At 38.7% G+C, this 21,703-nt stretch overlaps 1 protein-coding gene across 5 annotated transcripts in view; it reads left to right on the top strand.

The window, feature by feature from the left end:
• Positions 1–21,703, top strand: part of LOC124719889 (zinc finger protein 726-like) — a 609,944-nt gene that overhangs the window by 466,009 nt on the left and 122,232 nt on the right. The window contains exons 1-2 of one of the 5 annotated variants that reach the window (XM_047245068.1): positions 19,963–20,046; positions 21,393–21,481. In XM_047245068.1, coding sequence (XP_047101024.1) covers positions 21,410–21,481 — 72 coding nt within the window. In that variant the 5' untranslated portion in view covers positions 19,963–20,046; positions 21,393–21,409. Of the gene's footprint in view, positions 1–19,962; positions 20,118–20,360; positions 20,480–21,392; positions 21,482–21,703 lie in introns of those variants that run through there. The other 4 variants (XM_047245069.1, XM_047245072.1, XM_047245070.1 and 1 more) reach the window with 4 other exon arrangements.

The raw sequence follows: 21,703 nt of genomic DNA on the forward strand, positions 1-21,703 counted from the left end.
GAATTTCTGTAATATTTGTACTGTCTTGTAACGTGTAATATATCATTGTACTTTGCTATCCAAATTTCAAATGATTTTCAATTAAAAGATAGACTGAGGATCGTACGTCCATCCCTTGGTTTATTACAGTGTTTTCCTTGGGACCGCATCTGAGTAGGTGGACTAGTAATTACAGTTGGGTACAAGTTAGAGCACAGGCTTCCAGTCAAATAACAAGGGCAACAGTAAAGTGTAAATGTAAATGTACCAGATTATCGCCCTTTTTCTGAAATGAAAGAAGTGGTATCCATCTAACATGTAAAACTGCGAACTTATGCCCATGTGCTATGAAAAAGACAACGAACTGACATTAGTTAAATGTTGATCTCCAACAGTCAAACCAGTATCATTTCAATATTTACAGGGATTTTGTAAAGTCCCCAACTTTTACATGAAATTTATCCAAAGTAAAGTAACTATGCCAGACGCCTCTAGATAATACATAGATAATCATGCTATGACCATAACGTGCCAGTAGTATAAACAGTCGTCAAACAAGGGCGTCGTTCTCTTTCCATTTTTACTCTGCGCTTTTACCCTTTTCTTTTTGCCATTGTGTTTGTCTCTCACAATTAGCTTCATTCACATTATGCAGTTAATCCTGTGGATTCGAAGAACTGGTTGTAGGAGATCTTTCTTAGATTGTTGCCTAATTATTTTCAACTAAAATTAGAATTCAGAATAGCAAGTGTGTACATTTGAATACCTCTAATTTCATGTAAAGGTTCTTTTGTTTCCAATATTATGCTGTGTGAAATAGTGTAAACTGACTGTTATTTCCTTAAAATATACTGTTAAAGTTTAGTCGTATTCCATTTATATACCTGTCTTCCCTTTACAGATTCACAGTTTTGTGTGTTTTCTTAAATATGGAAGCTGTTTTTTGGTTAATACATTTCATGCACCACAGTCTTTTGTTTGTGAAACACGATAGAACCGGCAATCATTTTAATATTACAAAGTCTGGTAATCAGTTTAATACTAATTTCCACAAGGACACACATTTCAATTCACAGACAGTAACAAATTTTACCAACAGCTTTGCTTACCAAGCAAAAGCTATGCGCCCTTGCTACTTTCATAACACATAGCATTAACTTTTGTAAAAGTTCTGAATTAAGTTAGTCATTCAATGAAAGAGACCCCAGTTTCTTTTAACGTTGCCACCATTGCTTCTCATTTTAATACAAAACTAGCTCACAATGTGAAATTGTCTTTCATATTGTTTATATAATTGTTCCAATTTCATGTTTGTAGTTATACATATTTTCTATTGCATGTATGAAACACATAACTAATGTCTGCAATTGAGAAATATATCTAGAGTGAACCAAGAAAAGGAATAATTAAAACAAAAACACGATAAAAAGTCATGGAAAAACAGTGATTATCACGCTAGAAATGCGACAGTGTAATGTTGACAGCACAGTGTCTCCCACCACCTTTCTTTCTCTCTCTCTCTCTCTGTTTTTCCTCCTTATTTTTTCCTTATTTTTGTAATATCTAGCGGAGTAAGACTAATAACTATAGAAACTACACGAACGTAACCTGGTAGAGAACTCAGCTACATTTTACCGCATCTTATTCTCCCAATATATCGGAAACAAATAGCATCTGCATATTAACATCGACCATATGTGGTGATCTCATTAAATGTATATGTATTTGTGCACTGGAGCAGGCGTTCCAGTGATCTACGTCGCTCCTGTGGACCTGTGCACACTACTTATCTCCTTGTTGTAGCTCCCTGCAAGTTGCAGTGGGAATCAAGTCAGAATGCACAACTGTTTCCAGACTTCGGAGTCCCCGTCAATTGCAGCACTACACGAGTCTACTGACACATTCTATGATGTATCGGTGTCAGCCATTGAAATGTTTCCAGATTTCGAGTTTTCACTACATCCTTCGCATGCTGCATTCGTAGAGTCTCACATAGCTACAAATCGACTATTACTATACTTTCAGCTATGTAGTTCGATTACTTTCATGCTCATCCCATCGGAAAAGGATACATGTAGATCATTGGAAAGAGGATAATCCGTATGAATCTTTTTTAGTAGGTTGATGTATATTACATGTATAAAATCAAGTCACACCTGGTTGTGTTAGCAATATGAGAATATGGATATAGAGGAAATGTGGGGGAAATGACATAAAAACGGTAAAAAAGGTACGAAAATTGAGGGAATGGACACACAAACTCAGGGGAGATACCACAAAATGAGGGAAAATTGTAGGACAATGAGAGAATACTTACGTGTTTGTTTACTGCTGGCAAGTTTTTATACATGGGAAAGAGTGTGTGACAGCAAAAGAGATGCGAGAAAAAATCGAAATGGAAGCACTGAAACTCAGGGGAACAGTGACCATCGACTACAATAAGACAGCTCGAGCAGACTGTTTAGCATAGATGACATAGAAATGTAGAGTAAAAAATTTATATACATCAGATCACAAGCCCTGGTGTGGCCACAAAGATATCTGCAACCACCTCCAGATTTTTATAAAATGTCTAGACATGTGACTACAAAAATCTTTTACTTCCTCCTTAGGGATTGAGTATTGTACTACCAGGTCTGGGACTGCAATATGCAACTACTGAAAGGATTACATGTTTGATAATGCGCAATACTGCCTAAGTGTTTTAAACTCTAACTAGCAGTATTTACAATGTGCTGACCTGTGTTCTCTACCAATCATAACCATGTGATCCTAGTAACATTTACCAGTACCTTACAGAACACTTACTGCATGTTTTTTTTAACAACATTATGCACTATGTCAACTGAAGTGGTAGGAGCGCCTGCAAGTTGGCTCCCATCATGGACGATTTTCTAGACTGTTGTTAGGGTGTGAGTTAGAGTGCTACCTACAAACGTTAACAGCAAACCTCTCCATGCCACAGCCAACAGAGAACTTCCAATGCATGTGTGACGAATCATGTCCACCAAACAAAAATGGTTCAAATGGCTCTGAGCACTATGGGACTTAACTTCTGAGGTCATCAGTCTGTCAACCAAACAGATGAAAAACCTATTTCAGCATACTCTTTTAGATGAATGAAAATGCATGTGAAGTTCGCCATTTCCTGGTCAAATTTTGGACATGAATCAAGTCGCTGTTTCATTTTTACTTTGATTCTAAGTCACTGACAGGGCTTTTACGGTACTGCAGAGCCTGTCTATACATTTGCTCGATAGTTGTGTGTTTGTCTCTGTTTGTGTGTGTGTGTGTGTGTGTGTGTGTGTGTATCTTTTTCAGGAAGATAGAGAGTTCTGCACATGGGGTTAGTGCAGCATGTCCACCAAACAGATGGAAAACCTATTTTGGACCTCTCCTTCTGATGAATGAACATCCATACAAAGTACGTCATTTCCCAGTTACATTTTGGACATGAACCGTGAGCCGTGCTACGGCTCGCGTTGGTGCTGTTGTAGGTTTCTGCCCTGTGTTGGAGGCCACACGGTCGTTTAGTTGGCATGGTTACAGCTGTTTGTCTTCTTCCCTTGTTGACTGGCGCCACTCGATTTCGCGAGCAGCAATGTCGCGATATGATAAACCGCAATCACGATAGGCTACAATCCGACTTTTATCAAAGTCGGAAACGGGATGGTACGCATTTCTCCTCCTTACACGAGGCATCACAACAACGTTTCACCAGGCAACGCCGGTCAACTGCTGTTTCTGTATGAGAAATCGATTGGAAACTTTCCTCATGTTAGCACGTTGTAGATATCGCCACTGGTGCCAATCTTGTGTGAATGCTCTGAAAAGCTAATCATTTGCAGATCACAGCATCTTCTTCAAGTCGGTTAAATTTCGCGTCTGTAGCACGTCATCTTCGAGATGCAGCAATTTTAATGGCCAGTAGTGTAGATTGAGGCCTTCAGCCGCGAGTGTGGTTACTTGTCTTAAAATTCTTATATGGTAATTGTATTTTAACAGTAAGCTTTAAAATCTTATTTACTGGCATTCCTGGTGTCTGATGCCTTCTGCTGTGTTGTCTTTAATATTTATAAACCTGTAGTTTGTAAGTTGCAGAGAGTTCAAACAATTCCTAATTTATTGCCATTAATTTTATTTATTGTTGAGTCTGGAATTACTAGTGAAAATAAATTGCATATGATTGTAAAAGGCAACAAATAGTGACTGGTTACAGCCCCGTCCATAGTCGTATCCGAATCCTGCCTACCCTTGACTATCAGGTCTCAAATCGAGTCACCAGTTTTGTAACTATTTTCATTCTAAGTCACTGATATAGCTTTGAGAGATACTGCTAATTCTGTGCGTGCATTTGCATGACAGTTGTCCTGTTCACAGAGTTAATGCATCGTGGTGGATGATTTCACTTGTCAAATACCATTGCTATGCATTTGTCTATTTCCTCATAAGATGCATTTTCCATTGCTGGCGATCGTTTTATAGGACTGATGCGAGCATAGCATAATTTCTAAACTGTAATCGGTTGTGAACGATGGGCGCTTTACACTCTGGAAAGCTATACTTTGCATGTATCACAAAAAATCCATGTTTTTCTTTGTTTGGAAGGAAGGAGTTTTATCATCTTAAAGTCTGTCAACGTAGTAAGTGGGATAGAAAACTTTCAGGGTGGATGTACGTCTGATGATGAACATATATGTCACGCAGTAGAGCATTGAGAGCATTGCATGCTACACAACTAATATTTGAGAAACCATATGGCTTTAACATTGTAGTATCTTTAAGTGCAGAACTGTATAGCCTTAGGAATGCATGTGTTTATGTACTACAATCATTTTTCTCTTGCCAGTACCTTCTTTGTACTTACTCCAGACACTAGAACAATAGTCCAACATTAATATCACAGTTAACTGACGTAAAATATTTCAAACTCCATTAGTCTGTAGCTCCATCATTCATAAACCACACATTTAGTCTGAACCGTCTGTTACATCACCCTAGCACACCTATATCTATTATACACTGATAAGGGGTGCTCACCTCCTCGATATGCACACATATGGAGAGATCTTGGGCCCTTGGATGGTTGCTGAAAGTAAGACTGATCTGGAACATTCTTCGTTAATCAGCAGTTACATACTCAGCTCGAGCTCGCTCTGTCCCTTCATGAGATGTGGAATATAGCGGCTATAATACCCTCCTGCTTACGGTGAGTTGCAAACTAAATCGACGACTGTGTTGCCGAGTGGGATGGTCAAAGACAATGCAGCTAGCTCTTTCAGTCTCCGACTTTTATCCAACTAATGTGTAAATCCTTTGTGATTCCCATCGACATGGAGTAAGATGACAAATCGTAATTAAATCTTACCGAATTTATAAAGTGTTTCGCCTAAGCAACGTAGTTTTCGCACCTACTCTCCGCTAATGGCTATTTCCTACACTAAGAAACAATATTTGTGTCATGTGATGTAGGCAGTGTAACAGGGTTCATGATATATCCATATGTATATGGCCCTCGCAGAGTATTGGCAGGGGTGGTTTTGCAATGATACAGAAACTGAGAACCATGCTGCAATGTCACTGGATGACAACATCGCGACAGTGACGTGATGAGACATTTTGTTGACAACTCATGAGGGTGGTGGTTTGGGCCTTGAGTAACTGCATAAAATGTGTAGAAATTACAGGAAACGTGGTACACTTGTGAAATTGATGGAGAATAGGTAATCACTGTAGAAGACGAGATTAAATGTAGAGGTCGTCAGCTTTGGACAGACTTTTGGAAACATTGCACAATGTCACAAACTCTTCCAGTTTCCAGATGTCGTATTATCTTCCACACTTTGGCAGCAAGAAACACCATCTCTGCTTGTTATTCCAACCACCTCATGTATTGTGGTAGCAGCATTATTTGCATCATCCAATGTCTAGTTTTTTGTGAGAGAGCCAATGGATCAAAACTTGTTAGTGTTTGGTTCAAACCTGACATAGATCTCGAAGTTATGGTAGAAGAACAACATGTATGACTGTGTACATAGCTGTAGTCATACACTGCTTCAATGTTTTACAGCAAAAAGACAATGTATCAAATTACTTATGAAACAACAACACAAGAACCCTCTCCTTATGATTGATAGTCTGTGGGCTATGATCTTCTTCCAGTACAGGTGACAAAACTTTAGTCAGATCTGTGGAACCGACTTCAATCACTGGCCACCTGGTCCAGTGGACCAATACATGTATATTTAATGGGATTACATCTACATCTACATCTACATCTACATACATACTCCGCAATCCACCATACGGTGCGTGGCAGAGTGTACCTCGTACCACAACTAGCTTCTTCTCTCCCTGTTCCACTCCCAAACAGAACGAGGGAAAAATGACTGCCTATATGCCTCTGTACGAGCCCTAATCTCTCTTATCTTATCTTTGTGGTCTTTCCGCGAAATGTAAGTTGGCGGCAGTAAAATTGTACTGCAGTCAGCCTCAAATGCTGGTTCTCTAAATTTCCTCAGTAGCGATTCAAGAAAAGAACGCCTCCTTTCCCCTAGAGACTCCCACCCGAGTTCCCAAAGCATTTCTGTAACACTCGCTTGATGATCAAACCTACCAGTAACAAATCTAGCAGCCCGCCTCTGAATTGCTTCTATATCGTCCCTCAATCCGACCTGATAGGGATTCCAGACGCTCGAACAGTAATCAAGAATAGGTCGTATTAGTGTTTTATAAGCGGTCACCTCCGCTTTTTTCCAGTCGCTCGGGACTTTACGTTGGGCAAGAGATTCGCGATAAATACAAGCTAAGTGAGGAGCCAATGCAGTAGAGTACTCTCTGTAAAACCGAATTGGAATCCCATCAGGATCTGGTGATTTATTTATTTTCAACCCATTCAGCTGATTCATAACCCCAGGGATATCTATCACTATGTCCTCCATAGGGGAATCTGTACGATCCTCCTGCGTGAAAGATTTCTCAAACGCTAAATTTAAAATTTCACCTTTCGTTTTGCTGTCTTCCGTTGCCAGGCCAGACTGAACAGTGAGTGACTGGATGGATGCCTTCGATCCGTTTACCGATTTTACGTAAGACCCGAATTTCCTTGGGTTTTCGGCAAGATCTTTTGCTAAGGTATGGCGGTGGTAGTGGTTGAATGCTTCGCGCATCGCTTTTTTTGCAGCAGCACGAATCTCTACTAACTGTTGCCTGTCCTCATTCTCCCGATCTTCCTTGTACGGCGAGTGCAACTGTCTTTGCTTCCTTAGCATTCTCCGAATTGCGCTGTTAAACCACGGTGGGTCTTTTCCGTCCATAACCCACTTTTTCGGCACATACTTGTCCAGTGCGTGATTTACAATGTGTTTAAAATTTGACCATAATTCTTCCACGTCCATCGTACTGGAAGTAAATGAAGTCGATTCATTTACTAAGTGGGATGCTAACAACTGCTTATCTGCTCTTTCTACTAAGAATACTCTCCTAGCCTTCTTGACCGACTTATTAACTTTCGTAACCATAGTCGTAATGACAACATCATGATGACTAATCCCTGTCTCAACACTGACATCGTCGATGAGGTCTGGTCTGTTCGTGGATACCAGATCTAAAATATTTCCACTACACGTTGGCTGTCGATTTAGCTGCTCAAGACAGTTTTCGGATAATGTGTTCAAAAGTAATTCACACGACGGCTTGTCTGTACCACCTGTAATGAATCCATAGATATCCCAGTTTATACTAGGTAGGTTGAACTCGCCTCCGACTAATATGGCATTATCCGGGTACTTCTGCGATACAGAATGTGGACTCCCTTTGAATGATTCTAGAACTGTCACGGTGGAACCAGGTGGCCGGTAATAACACCCAATAATTAACTTTATTTCGCCTAGCCCTGTTAAACTTGTCCAGATAACTTCACAATCACACTCTACTTCGACCTCAGTAGACACAATATTTTTGTCAACTGCAATGAAGACACCACCTCCTATGGTGTCTAATCTGTCTTTCCGATACACGTTCCAACCCTCACTAAATATTTCAGAACTTCCTATCTCAGGGTTCAGCCAGGTCTCAGTGCCGAGAATAATTTGCGCGCCACACGCTTCCTGGAGGGCAGTAAATTCAGGAACTTTATTCTGAACACTCTGAAAATTTACTGCTAATATCTTGATAGCTGAAGTGTCTACACTGAGCGCGTCATGATTTCCCTGCCTGCACTTCGACTGGTGAGTGTTCATCAGGACACCTCGCACTACTGCCTAGCCTAAAAAAACCCCATGTGCACGCCACAAGTACTCTGCTACCCGAGTAGCCGCTTCCTTTGTGTAGTGCACCCCTGACCTATCTAGGGCCGTCCTGCAATTCCCCACCCAATAGCGCAAGTCTATAAATCTTCAGCCAAGACCGTCACAGAGCCGACGAAGTCTCTGGTTGAGACCCTCCAATAGGCTCCAAACCAAATGACCCCGATCCACTCTGGGAACGATTCTGCAAATAGAGAGCTCTGCCTGCACCCCGTGTGCGAGGCCAGCGGTCTTCACCAAATCCGCCAGCCGTCTGTACGAACTGAGGATCGCCTCAGAACCCAAGCAACAGGTATCATTGGTGCCGATGTGAGCAACTACTTGCAGACGACTGCACCCCTTACGCTCGATAGCTGCAGGCAAGGCCGCCTCCACATCTTGGATGAGGCCCCCCGGCAGACAAACCGAATGCACGTTGAAATTCTTTCCAGTCCTGTACGCTATTTCCCTAAGGGGCTCCATCACCCGCCTAACGCTGGAGCTCCCAATAACCAGCAAGCCTTTGCCCCCGTGTGCGTGCTCGGGCCCTGCTGAACGAGCAGCCACATGCCCACTGACAGGATGAATGGGCGAGGCCACACATATGGCCGATGTCAACAAGCATATGGTATTTGTTTCTGATATAAGAGCAGAGAGAGATGTGATAAAATGTTATTGAGTTCTCTACCAGATGACGTTCATGAAATTTTTATAGTTTGTAGGTTTCCTCCAGTGGATTTTACGAAAATAACGAGTATAGAAGGAGAGAGAGAGAGAGAGAGAGAGAGAAGGAGAGATACACTGTCCCATCAACAAAGATTCAGACACCGTTACACTGTCATATTTCTGATGTAATCATCAGAATACGATAAAGGGATTGGGACATGTACAGGGGGATATGTGTAGACTGCTGAATTTCTTTGTGCAGTCCATGCATACTCTGCTTGGTTTTGAATTTCTTACTGTACATTAGTGTGCAATTTTTCTCGTTGTGATAGCTCTCTGTCTAGTCAGTGATGGGTGTATGACTAGACAGCCTTCTAACTAATGGAATAGACCTCTTGGAATATGATGAAATTACGAGACAAACTGCAGGCGTCTGTAACTTGGCGAAACACTTTACAACATCTCACATACGTCTAGAGAAGTGACTACAGTGAGAAAATTAGCGGCTAATACGAACATTTTTGCAGAGAGACAATCAGCAGCAGAAGTTCTGTCTGTTTTCTCGATAAATCAGAGACGACGTTCTTCCTTAATTTTTTTGTGTGCGTGTACATGGATGAACTGACATATTAAATTTTCTTATACATCTATAGTCATACATCACCAGCCGTTGTATGGTGAGTGGCTAAGGATATCCTGTTCCACTACTGCTCATTTCTTTACCTATTCCACTCGCAAACAGAGCGTGGGAGAAAAACATGGTCTACATGCCTCTGTATGAGCGCTGATTTTTCTTATCTTATCTTTGTGGTCTATACGCAGAATGTATGTTGGCAGCAGTAAAATCCTTCTGCAGCCAACTTCAAATGAAGTTTCTCAATAGTTTTCCTTGAAAAGATCATTACATTCCCTCCATGGATTCCCATTTCGAAAACACATCTCAGAACGTTTTGGTTTGCAGAAGAGGTTAGGGAGAGCATATTTGCGACCATCATGGTACTTACTCCCACTCCTTGTGAGAAAGATAGGACAAGTTTTGCAGGTGTGAAATCAGGTGCCTGACACAGCATGTAGTGGATTGTTGGACAGGAGCAGTAGAGCCCTGATACAAGAGCAGGGGTTCATGTCCCTGAGGTGGGAATGATAGCGGTTCACATGAAACACAGTGGCAGGGTGGTGATTGGGGCTGAGGCGATGTGGGAGTGACGAGGGCAGTGAAACATTCTGCTTCACCCATACACCGACAGGTCTCAGCAGGAATGGTTTGAGAGTGGCAAACTAGAATTCTAAGTGGCTTACTTCCAGCAGCATGACAAGGCAACCGAGAGACAGACCATAGTTAGAGTTGGTCACCTTCAACAATTTCAAGACAATTACGTCCATCATAAAATCTTTAAAATGAAAAACATCTAGTGTATATGATGAATTATTAACAAAGTTAATTGAAGAATGTGATTATTAGTTAAGTAACATATTAAGCTATCTGTGTAACCAGTCATTTATCAGTGGAATATATCCTGAATGGTTCAAACATGCTGAAATTTAGCCACTGTTTAAGAAGGGAGATAAAGAAATAGCATCAAATTTCCGTCCAATTTCACGTTTGCCGGCATTCTCAAAAATATTACAAAAAGTAATGTACAATCGGCTTTATAACCACTTTAGCTCAAATAACATACTATCAATGTCGCAGTTAGGATTTCTAAAGGCTTCTGATATTGAGAAGGCTATCTACACTTACAGTGAAAATGTGCTTAACTGCATTAGAATATTATGATGTAACAGAAAATGCTGCAAAATGGTTCAAATCTTATATCTCTGGAAGGAAGCAAAGAGTGTTGTTGGGAAAGAGTCATGTATTAAGCTATCAGGTATTATCTGACGGGAAACTAATTACATGAGGGGGTCCCACAAGGTTTCATTTCAGCGCCCTTACTTTTTCTTGTGTATATCAATGACCTTTCATCAGTAACATCATCAGATGCCAAGTTCGTTTTGTTTGCCAATGATACAAACAGTGGAATAAACAGCAAATTAAGTGTAGTCTTAGAAAGATCGCCTAACAAAATATTTGTGGGCATTATTCACTGGTTCCTAGCCAATTCTTTGTCACTAAACTTTGAAAAAACACACTACATACAGTTCAGAACTTTTAACGGGTGTCCCACGAGTATATGCCTAACATAGGATGACAAGGAGATAGAAGAAGTGGACAGTGTTAAATTCTTGGGATTACAGCTTGATAATAAATTCAACTGGAAGGAGCACACCACAGAACTCCTGAAGCAACTTAACAAATCTCTATTTGCAATGCGAATTGTGTCAGACATAGGGCATATAAAAATGAAAAAACTGGCATACCATGCTTACTTACATTCTATAATGTCATTTGGGATTATTTTTTGGGGTAATTCATCAAGCCAAGCTAAAGTTTTCTGGGCACAAAAACGTGCAGTAAGAGTTATATGTGGTATGAACTCAAGAACACCCTGCAGAAACCTGTTTAGGGAACTAGGTATACTAACTACTGCTTCCCAATATATTTATTCCTCAATGAAATTTGTCATTAAAAATATAAAACTTTTCCCAACCAACAGCTCAGTTTATGGAATCAATACTAGAAATAATCTTCAAGAGGATTTAAAGTCACTTACTCTTGTTCAAAAAGGTGTGCACTATTTAGGAACACACATTTTCAGTAACTTGCCAGCAGCCATAAAAAGCTTAGCAACCAATGAAATTCAGTTTAAGAGAAGCCTAAAGGATTTACTGGTGGCAACTCCTTCTACTCCACTGATGAATTTCTCAGTAGAACCCACAGATATATATATATATATAAAAGTACAATATAACTTCAGCACCATTTCGGTGCAGTAGTGTGTTCACTATAAATAAGTAATGTAGTAGTTCTATTACATATTTATTACCTCATAAATAAAAAAGCCCTTTTTATTTTAAAATGCAGTGCTTTAGTGTTTCTAAAATGATTCTTACATATAGTGTTCATTAAAAAAATTATGATCATTCCACTTGAGACTTGTGAAAAGTACATTAGCTTTTTTGTTTTAGTTGTAAATATCTGTTATGTATGATTGTTTTCCTGACATGTTCCACATCCTGGAGAACCTCCACACTATGGATCAATTGGAATGAAAGTAAATCTAATGTAACCTAATCTAAGCACCCATTTTGGTATCAGAGGAAGTAACTACTTAGATTGTGGAGAGCCTCCAGAGACGCCACAGGAGCATCTGTAACAGTTACATAACGAGTGTAATCTGACTGCAGGAAAAAAATTACTCACTGTGCAAAGGGACTCTCATTAATTAATCAATCAATTTGATACCTATAACATGCTGCTGGAAGGGTGGAAGCCAGGGCGAAATTACCACAGATGTGATTCGATAGTTGAATTGCGGTGAAATTCTGTAACGGAATTTCTATCTCCCAACTACACAGGGAGAGATGATCATATTAAATGTAGCTACAGTACCGAATTTATAAAGTGATATGTAGTGATAACCTGATATTTACAACTACTCTGTGCTGCTACCTTGAGAGACTTTGTAGGTTATGTGGCACTTGGTTACTTTAAGAGAGTCCGAACATCAGGAAACATCCTGTGGCAGAGGTAGAGAATGCTTTCAGCACCCCATCATGAACCAAAAATGAGGTTAATATTCTAGACCTGTGAAGCAGGATGTGCCAGATATTAAGCTGATAATAACATATTTTTCTACCTGATAAGAGCATACTTCAGGGAAATATATTCTGTGCCACAGTGTTGTACAAGATTTTCATAACAAGTGGGGTGGTCGTGTTGGAAACCATACAACTTATCTAGTTTGTAGAATGAAGCTGACTTAAACTGTTGTCCGTGGTCCATTGTGATGTGTACCAGGCAGTCAAACCAAATGGGTCACGTAGAAAGAAAAGTCTTGGCTGGTTTTTCCACAGAAATGTACATAATTGGAATCATATCAGCCCAGCAGGTGTATCTCTCAGTTGCCTTGAGGACTTACCAGAACCCTTCTGCTGGAGGCAGTAGGCACATAGAGTCAATGCATACATAGGAAAGACACTGTGTGGAACCTGAAAAATGACCTATTGGCCAATGTACATAGTGGTAGTTTTTGCTGCGTGACGTGCAACACATGCTCTAGTGCATGATCAACAGCCTTTCCTAGTACTCATCCAAATGTATCCGTCCATGACAAATTTAATTGTGCTATTAGCCCAGAGTGAGTTTGTACACCTTGAAGAACACTTGCTTGCAAAAACAGCAGCAGGCATGATAAGGTGTGGGAGGTAGTTGAGAGGGTCTGCACCACAAAGAAGTTTTTGTCTCTCTTAAATATAGTTCTTTTGAGCTGAATTTCCATATCTCCACTAACATAAGCTCCTCTGTCTACATGTTGGCTGCTTATTCTGACACGAATTTGGTCGATCAGTTGTATAGAAAATTTCATTGACCAAGAAAGATAGTTGGCCACCATGTTTTCAGCCCCTTTAACATGTCTCACATCTGTGGCAAATTGATTAATAATTCTGACTGCCAAAACCACATCAGGGAAAGGTTTCCTTAGCCCTTGTAAAAGCAAAAGTAATGGGCTTGTTGTCTGTATAAACTGCAAATAGTATGCAATGATAACCCAAAAACAGTGTCACTCAGAAGGGTGAAACCATCTTACCTGTTACCCAGCGACCAGCTACCACCTTAGAACCAATCTCGTTCATCACAAAACGCGATGAGTAATTTCATTGAACCACAGACGACAGCAACCCCTACGCCACTATCCTCTACTGAGGACACCCTTTGGGCTACACATCCCCTGATTCCTGTTCACATAAGCATCGTTCATCAAGTTTACCACAAATTCCAACAACACATTTTGAATTAAGTTCTAGGACAGAAAGAGAGGTGGAGGGGGGGGGGGGGTTGGGGACATAGATTTGACTCGAGATTGACATACAGTATTTGTCAGACACATTGCATATCTGTGGTGCATTAAGCAAACTGTCAGCTCCCTTTGATACATGTATACAAACTGTCTCTCTCTTTTTGTATAAGTTAATGGTGGGTGCATATTTGCAGGCTGTGAATAAATTTTCGTTTTTGTTTAGCATTCTTAAATATGTAATGTTTGTTGCAAGTACAGCCAATGAAATGTGATAACATTGAGTAAATTACATCTAATAACAGTCTGAGGTGTTTAATAATATGTTACCATTACCTAAGATCACTTGATGTGTAACAGGTGATTAAGAATAACATTTCATTACGGAATATGACGAGAGTACACATACAGAGTGGTGGATATTGCATTGTGTGCTGTCTGAAATTCATTGATGCTGGTTATATGGAATTGGATGGCGGTATATGGAAGCCAATAAGAATTTCTTAACATAATTATTCCTTTCAGTAGGTGAAATGAATTGATTACATTATTTTTAATATGCACAGTGCCAAAATAACTTTTACATGTCTGGTTATTATGAATTTTAGGGTAGGTTACTGATTTTCGTAGTTGCTTGATGAATGGAAAAAACTAGATGTAATGACACAATGATCTGTAGTGAAGCCTGAGGCCTAGGTTAGGGCTAGAGTTTGACCACTTTACTGTGAGTTGGCAAAGCCAATGAATGTGAATGAGAGGAAATGTAGGTCTGCTGACAGGCTGATCTGCAGAGCACTAGTAGAGCAAGACCTTGAAATGTTGGAATGGAACAGTTCAGTTGTGAGAAACAAAGCCCAGTGGAGCTCAAAACAGAAGTATGACTGAAATAAAAAACTGATGTGTACTGTAACCTGAGATATATGTCGACATTGCAGTAATCAACTTGTGTGCCTTATGTCCAATTTTGCCAAAAACTGTGACTAAGTGATTCAATTGTAACCTAACAGAATAAAATACCATCTAACTTTATTTAGGCGCCATAGAAAATTCTGAATGAGCTTCCAGATTTGCAGTTGGCAGCTGGCTAGGTAAGTGTACCTTCATCCAGTGTTTTAATTAATATAATTTGCCTGTCTGTTGTCATGCAACAAAAGAAGACATATGACATCTAAACAGTAATTTTTACTTAATTGTGACTTGTATAAGCAGGTACGTTTTGTGACTAATTAGTAGACACTACAATCAACTTTGATTTGGTGAATAATTGGCACGTACATCTCTCAAAGAAATAAACTTCATTTTATTTGTAAACTATATTAGGCCTAGTATGAATAGCTTTGTGGCATGTATTTTTCACTGAGCTTGAACATGAGTACTTTTTTAAACACTGCAGAAGGAGGAAACCTATAGTCTTGCAAAGAAAAAGGAATTACATAAGTTAGTATAGATGTAGCTGATGCAACTTTCTATTATTGGGTTTTGATACTAATTATTTAATGAATTGACACTGTTCTAACATGTTCTCTGAGCTATCATTTTGCGAGTATGAAATGTAAATAAAATTTTTGTTAAGTGGCAAAATATACTTAAACTTTGTGAAACGAATCTGATTCTATATTTCAGCAATTACTTTCAATTGATGCTTGTTAGTAAGGTAATACAGCTCCATTTTCCTTACCAAAGAGTGACAATAGTTTTCGAGAACACTGAGTATAGTCATGTGGATATTTACAGAACTGCAAAACTATCAGTATTTTAAGATTTATTAATTAGAGTATAATAAATTCATTTTCGTTTCTTGGTCACAAATGTTACAATTAAATGGCAACAGAAAATTTATTAATGCTTTCAGATATTTAAAGCTAAATTTGAATTGGCATCAAATCCCATCAGAACGAAAAACTGTTCTTATTAGCACAAACGCCGATTTACCTCCAAATATCATACACATAGCACTTGCAATTTCCGAAAATTCATTTTGTTTCAAGTTGATATACATTTAACATCTGGGTGAAAGATTTTTTGAACGAGGATACCATTGCTGAAATGGTATCAATCTTGCTTTATTTGAATTTCTTTAAAATATGCTAGATGCTTCCAGATAAAATGTTAAGCTGGGATATCATACCTTAATACACATTAAACTATATGGAGGTTATGTCCTGTGTTTTGTTCGTAATATATTTTGTAACTTTATATTTTTTTGTAATATTTTTTCAATTGACATTTTCAAATATTGCTTGCTGCTTTGAATATGGTTATTTTTACTAGTGTGGTCATTGTGTCTTTACTTGCTGTTCAGTTATTCATAGTATTTCAACCAATCTTCACAACTGCTGAAAAATAGAGCCACATTAGTACAATAACTAGGTTACTCGATCTGTTGCACCTTTGAGTCGTCAATATTACTCTTCCCTCTGCTACAGCTAGGTAACTCTCAGGATTTACTGCTGGATCAAAATTTTTACTTCAACAAATATGCAAATATTATGTCAGTGAGTATTTATCTGCTACAAATAGCTACTTTGAATTGCACCGATGTTTCTTAATAAGAACTGCCAGTGATACAATAACTGTAGTGCTGGAGGCAGATATCGTGAACTACACAGCTGTAATACCTAAACTTCATACAAGGAAATATTTATGTTGCCTGTGTGTGACGGTAACACTGTTTATATTGGCAGCAATCTTTGGTGAGCGTTTTTTCCCCATTCTTTCTGGTTTTGTCCTGTTTATGACATAAAGAGTGAAAAAATCAGGGAAGTTTGCTTGATTTCAGAGCTCTCCTGTAGTATTAATTTGTTAGTTATGAGTTCCACAGGGAAAATACGATGCAATTAGCTCTATAGCAGGGGTTCCCAACAAAATTTTCCCGAGGACCCCCTCATCGAGCATGATTGGTACAATGTCATATCACAGTATCAAGTACCTAAAAAATCTTTTTATACTTTTCTATTTTTGGTACTTAGAAAAAACATTGACATATACATTATTAAAAAAGTATTGAGCTTAAAACTTTTTCGGTTTAGCCATCATTGTTATTGTTAAATTTTTGTTTATTACTCAAAATCTTTGTCTTCAAATCTGGGTGTTTAGCATAACAAACTCCTTAAAAAAATAAAAACTGAGTATTAACTGAAAACGACAGGAAATATTAAAACTAAGTGTATTGGTCTTTCAAGTGTACTACACTTGAGACGGCATTGAGCAGACATGTGTGAAAAATAAGAAAACGCTAATTCTGGTTTTGTGCTAGAGTGTGCTAGTGTCAGTTGGCTCTAGGAAGAGGCTAAACGCAGAAGTTAGCGTTCACTAAAGCTCTGCTCATGCAGAAAGCGGCCAAGACAAAAAAATCTGTTATCATATGAAATATATTTAATATGTTTTTTATTCTAATAGCATCTTGCGGACTCCTCTGGTATAGCTCGCAGACCCCTGCGGGTCCGCGGACCATCTGTTGGGAACCACTGCTCTACAGAATTGCAGTCTCTTGCTTGTATGTATAACAATGTTCTTCTGAAATACTGCAGCCTAGAAATCAAATTTCAACGTTTTATTTCTCTTTCCTGTTTCCTTCGTTTTAATGGGTGCAGAATGGAAACACTTTTTTAAAATTTTTGTCTAGCTGAAGAGTGGGGAAAGTTTGAAATATTGAATACACAATATACTAGGATATGTTTCTGTTCTTCTTTAAGCAGACTTGATTCTTCGTGTTTCCTGAATGAGAAACCATTCAAATCAGTCAGTATACTTTCCTCGCCAGTGACAACAATCACGATTCACATCTGTCATCGGATATCTCTCCTTCTATTTTGCAGTACCATCTAACATTTGGTGATGAATCAGATGAAGACCCACAAAAATGAGCAAATGTTAATTAGAAGCAGTTAAAGCTAACTGATGGTAACGAAGTTCAGAGCTATTGTAGACAGTCAATGAAGGTGACATTACTGATGTGCACCCCTTTACAGAACAGAATTTAGAGGCAGAGGAGAAACACTTTGAAGGACAACCAGTATCATAAAAAATACATAAAAATTGAGAAAACAGGGATATAAATGTTTTCAAAATCTGATACTGGTGCAAAGAATCACACATTTCATCCAGAGAACTCCATGTTCCAGGAGCTTACATGAAAGACCCATGTTGAGACAACTGCAGAAGTAAATGTCATAAGAAGTTTGTCCGTGCACAAAGGCTGAACATTTCTTAAAGATATTACAAATTAGAGATGTATGAAAGAAAAAGAGGCTTTATTTGCAGTAATTCTGGCAAGATCTTTAAAAAGCTAGCACATGAGTGAACTCAAAAAGTAACTCCACTGTTATGTTCTACTTGCTATGAGGAACAGAATGAATCCAAGTCTGTAAGACCATGTTTCTGAATAAACTTGGAATCTGTTAAGGTGTTGGAGTTATAGTGATGAAGAAAAGAGCTTTGGAAAACACAACTGAAGCAGGCAGAAGGACCATCATCTAAGGAAATTGAGTTCACCAGAAATCTGAAATGGTGTGAGGAATCAAGTTGTGAGTTTTTCAGTGGCTCAGTCTTACTACGTTCACTCTGGAAAAAGAAAATAAAATTCCTAAGATTGTCACTTAACATCACACTCACGTGCTCCCTTTACAAATGTGTGCATACAGACCATATTTACAGGAAGACAGTTCAGAGGATTATAGTCTCTGTTTTTATCATCACAAAAAAAGATAAGTGATGTCTATACATGCCTTAGAGTACCGCTGGAGTCAATAAAGGATCACCGACACCTAATTATAATGCTCATCTTTTAGAAACAGACAGGAGATGAAACAAGAGATGGAATGAGCCCAAAACTTATATAGGACTTTTGTAAACTGCAACTTCTGTTTCCAGCAGGTTCTGTTGAGAACAACTGATCCCATCAAAAGTGCTTTGTTTTATAAGCAGCGACTGATTTTTGTTTTTAATTTTACAGACAATAAGATAAAGACAAAACAAAAAGCCTGTTTCACATGCTCGGAAATACAAGGAAAACGTGGAAGATGTGAGATAGCGAGATTTGTATGAATGTTGAAGTCTCTATCTGCAACGGGAAAGCTCATTTTAGCGATTGTTGTGCAGGACAGAATCCAAACAAATTTGTTGCAGCAATGTGCTCGTCCGCTCTTCAGGAAATATCTAACCTAGAATTAATCAAACACTGGAAAATCTAATCTATAATTCCTTGATTTGAAAGTCATGTTTATTCATCACAGTGAAATGGAATGTACCTCATTGCATTTGGCAGTCACTACAGAATTTTAAAAAAGTTGGTAAAAAGTGGACTGGCCTGCTGACTGGAATACTATTGATGAATATGCGAGAAGAAGGGGGTGACAAACCTTATATTGTTCGTGAAACAACCCGTGAGAAGATTATCAATTGACAGTATCATATGATTCGCTATGTTGCTGTTGTGAAAGAAGATGTGAACAAGAAACCAGTCAGGTGGCTAAGACCGAGGGAGGTGGTGCAGTGGTTAGCACACTGGACTCGCAATTGGGAGAACGACGGTGCAGACCAGTATCTGAGAACAGAGATTAAGGTTTTCCGTGACTTCCCTAAATCGCTCCAAGCAAAAGCTGGGGTGTTCCATTTCAAACGGCACGGCCGATTTCCTTCCCCATCCTTAACACAGTCCGAGCTTGTGCACTGTCTCTAATGACCTTGATGTCGATGGGACGTTAAATCTAATCTTCCTTCCTTCTTCGGATGGGAATGTCGTAAATCAGCGTCCATTTGTTACGCGATTTAAAGAAAACTTTGAAGAAGAAAACAAGAAAAATCAACAAGTTCTCACTGTCAAGCACTTTGTGCATGCCCGTCCTGCCTGTAACAGAGGAAAGTTACGACGATGTGATGTCCCTGTTCAGAATAGTGCTTCCCATACAGTACAGTGAAGATTTAAAATTCCAAAAACTTTCAAACGCATTCCTTCAATAACAACTATTTTACGTTATCTCGTTGTTGTACTAAAATAGAGATAAGGGTTTACCAAAGGGATAGAATATCCTATGGAATTTAATTTTCGCATTTTATCTTTCCCTTTCTACCATACTGCTTGTCTCATAGCCCACGGCATAGAGCTTCGGCTTGGTGTAAGTTCTTTGGTTTAGCTGGTGTCAGTGTAGCAACCTTGTCAGTGTGTATCCAGCTGCAACCTCGTGATTTTGCGGAAATTTGTGTGTGACATTCTCGTGGTAATTTATAAGCGTTTGTAAATTGCAAACAAGAATAAGTGAAAAAATTGTTTCGGAAGTAAATTAACACGGTATTTCATTTATATTACAATAACAGCTGAGTTGTTGACGGCGTGTGAATGTTGTAATTTTTCAGGTTATGTTCATAACAGCCAAATACCTGATTTATTAGTGGTTGCTATTTTTGGCCTGTCCGGTAAAGTCGCTACGTGTATTTTCATAAAATAAACGGTTGAGATTATGACGTGTTGTCAGGAGCAGTTTGCCTATGCAGGGATTTCCGTCATGTATTTCGTGACTGACGGCAAAAGGCGGACAGTGAAGTTCAAACATTCGCTATGTTATTGCGGTTATTTTAAGTGTAATAATTTTCGTGATGATAATTTCTGTGATCTGATGTAGACATAGAGCGGCGCCAGATTGTAGTGCTAACGTAAGCATTTTTTTAATTCGTGGTTTGAGCAAGTTCGCATGAAAGGAAATGATGTAATTATGTTGAATTTTGTTAGTCTTCACTGTGCTTTGATTATTCGTGTCGTTATATTCGTCTAATCATGTGTAAATACCAGTTTGTTGGAATGTGTAGGTTTTAATGGACTTCTGTATAAGAATACTTTAATTTAGGAACTGGCGAAATAAGAGGTACAAATTAACTGTAATTCGTCAAACATAAAGCATTGCATGTCATCAGAACTCAATAGATCACTCATCATAGTTACAGTTAGTAGGAAGTAGTTTCAGTAAACCAGTTTCGTAAGAAAAAACAACTCACCAGTGTTTAATCTTGATGGTAATCAAGAATGAGAGCTTCCGCATTGCAGTGTGCAATCTACGTTACATTTTTATGGTTTTCCTTAAAAGCAGGTTAAGATTCCAAAATGATGATGCTTATGGTAAATTGATTATACAACGGTGAATGAATACAGATGGAGAAAGTTTCAGTAATACCTATGTTGAATATGCATATTCATTGATAAACAAACAATCTGTATGTCCAGATTTTCATCATGTCCCTATTGGACTGAAATTAACACAACAAACAAAGTGTAGAATGAAATATTTGGTGTTATCCAGTATTTTCTCTTCGATCTATTGACTGCTTGGATTGTTTGTAATGTGCATGCACAAGAAAATACACATCTTCCAAAATTGCCACATAGGACAGTATCTATAAGCCAGTGTTACAAAGAAGCAGTAGCAACTGTAAATACTCCATTTCCAGTGCATGTTATTTTATGATTGTTCTCACCCAGTAGATGAGTGAAAATACTGCCTTTGAGCAATACCTCATGGTAAAAATGGAAACAGAGTGCACCTATTCTTATCTGATTGCTTTTCTTTTTCAGACTGTAGAACTGAAGCCATGGACCAGGACCCAACTATGTGGATAAAAAAAGAGGAAACAGATGAAGTAAAAACTGAGTTACACTCCCTGGTGAGTAGCTTACTCGTATTTCTTAACTGTGTTTCATTAATTTGTGTGTATAGCGTGTGAATACATACAATTCATGTCATATTGCTGGAAACATGAGTAATTGTGTTTACTAAAAAACTGATGAACATTCAGTCTTAAATATGACATGTTGCACAGTTTGAAATCAGCCTTGTATTAAACCTCAGATAGAATTGAGCAAGAGTTTCAATTTAATGTTCAGTA

The sequence above is a fragment of the Schistocerca piceifrons genome, chromosome 11 (genome assembly GCF_021461385.2).
Source record: "Schistocerca piceifrons isolate TAMUIC-IGC-003096 chromosome 11, iqSchPice1.1, whole genome shotgun sequence".
In the NCBI taxonomy this organism is placed as follows: domain Eukaryota; kingdom Metazoa; phylum Arthropoda; class Insecta; order Orthoptera; family Acrididae; genus Schistocerca; species Schistocerca piceifrons.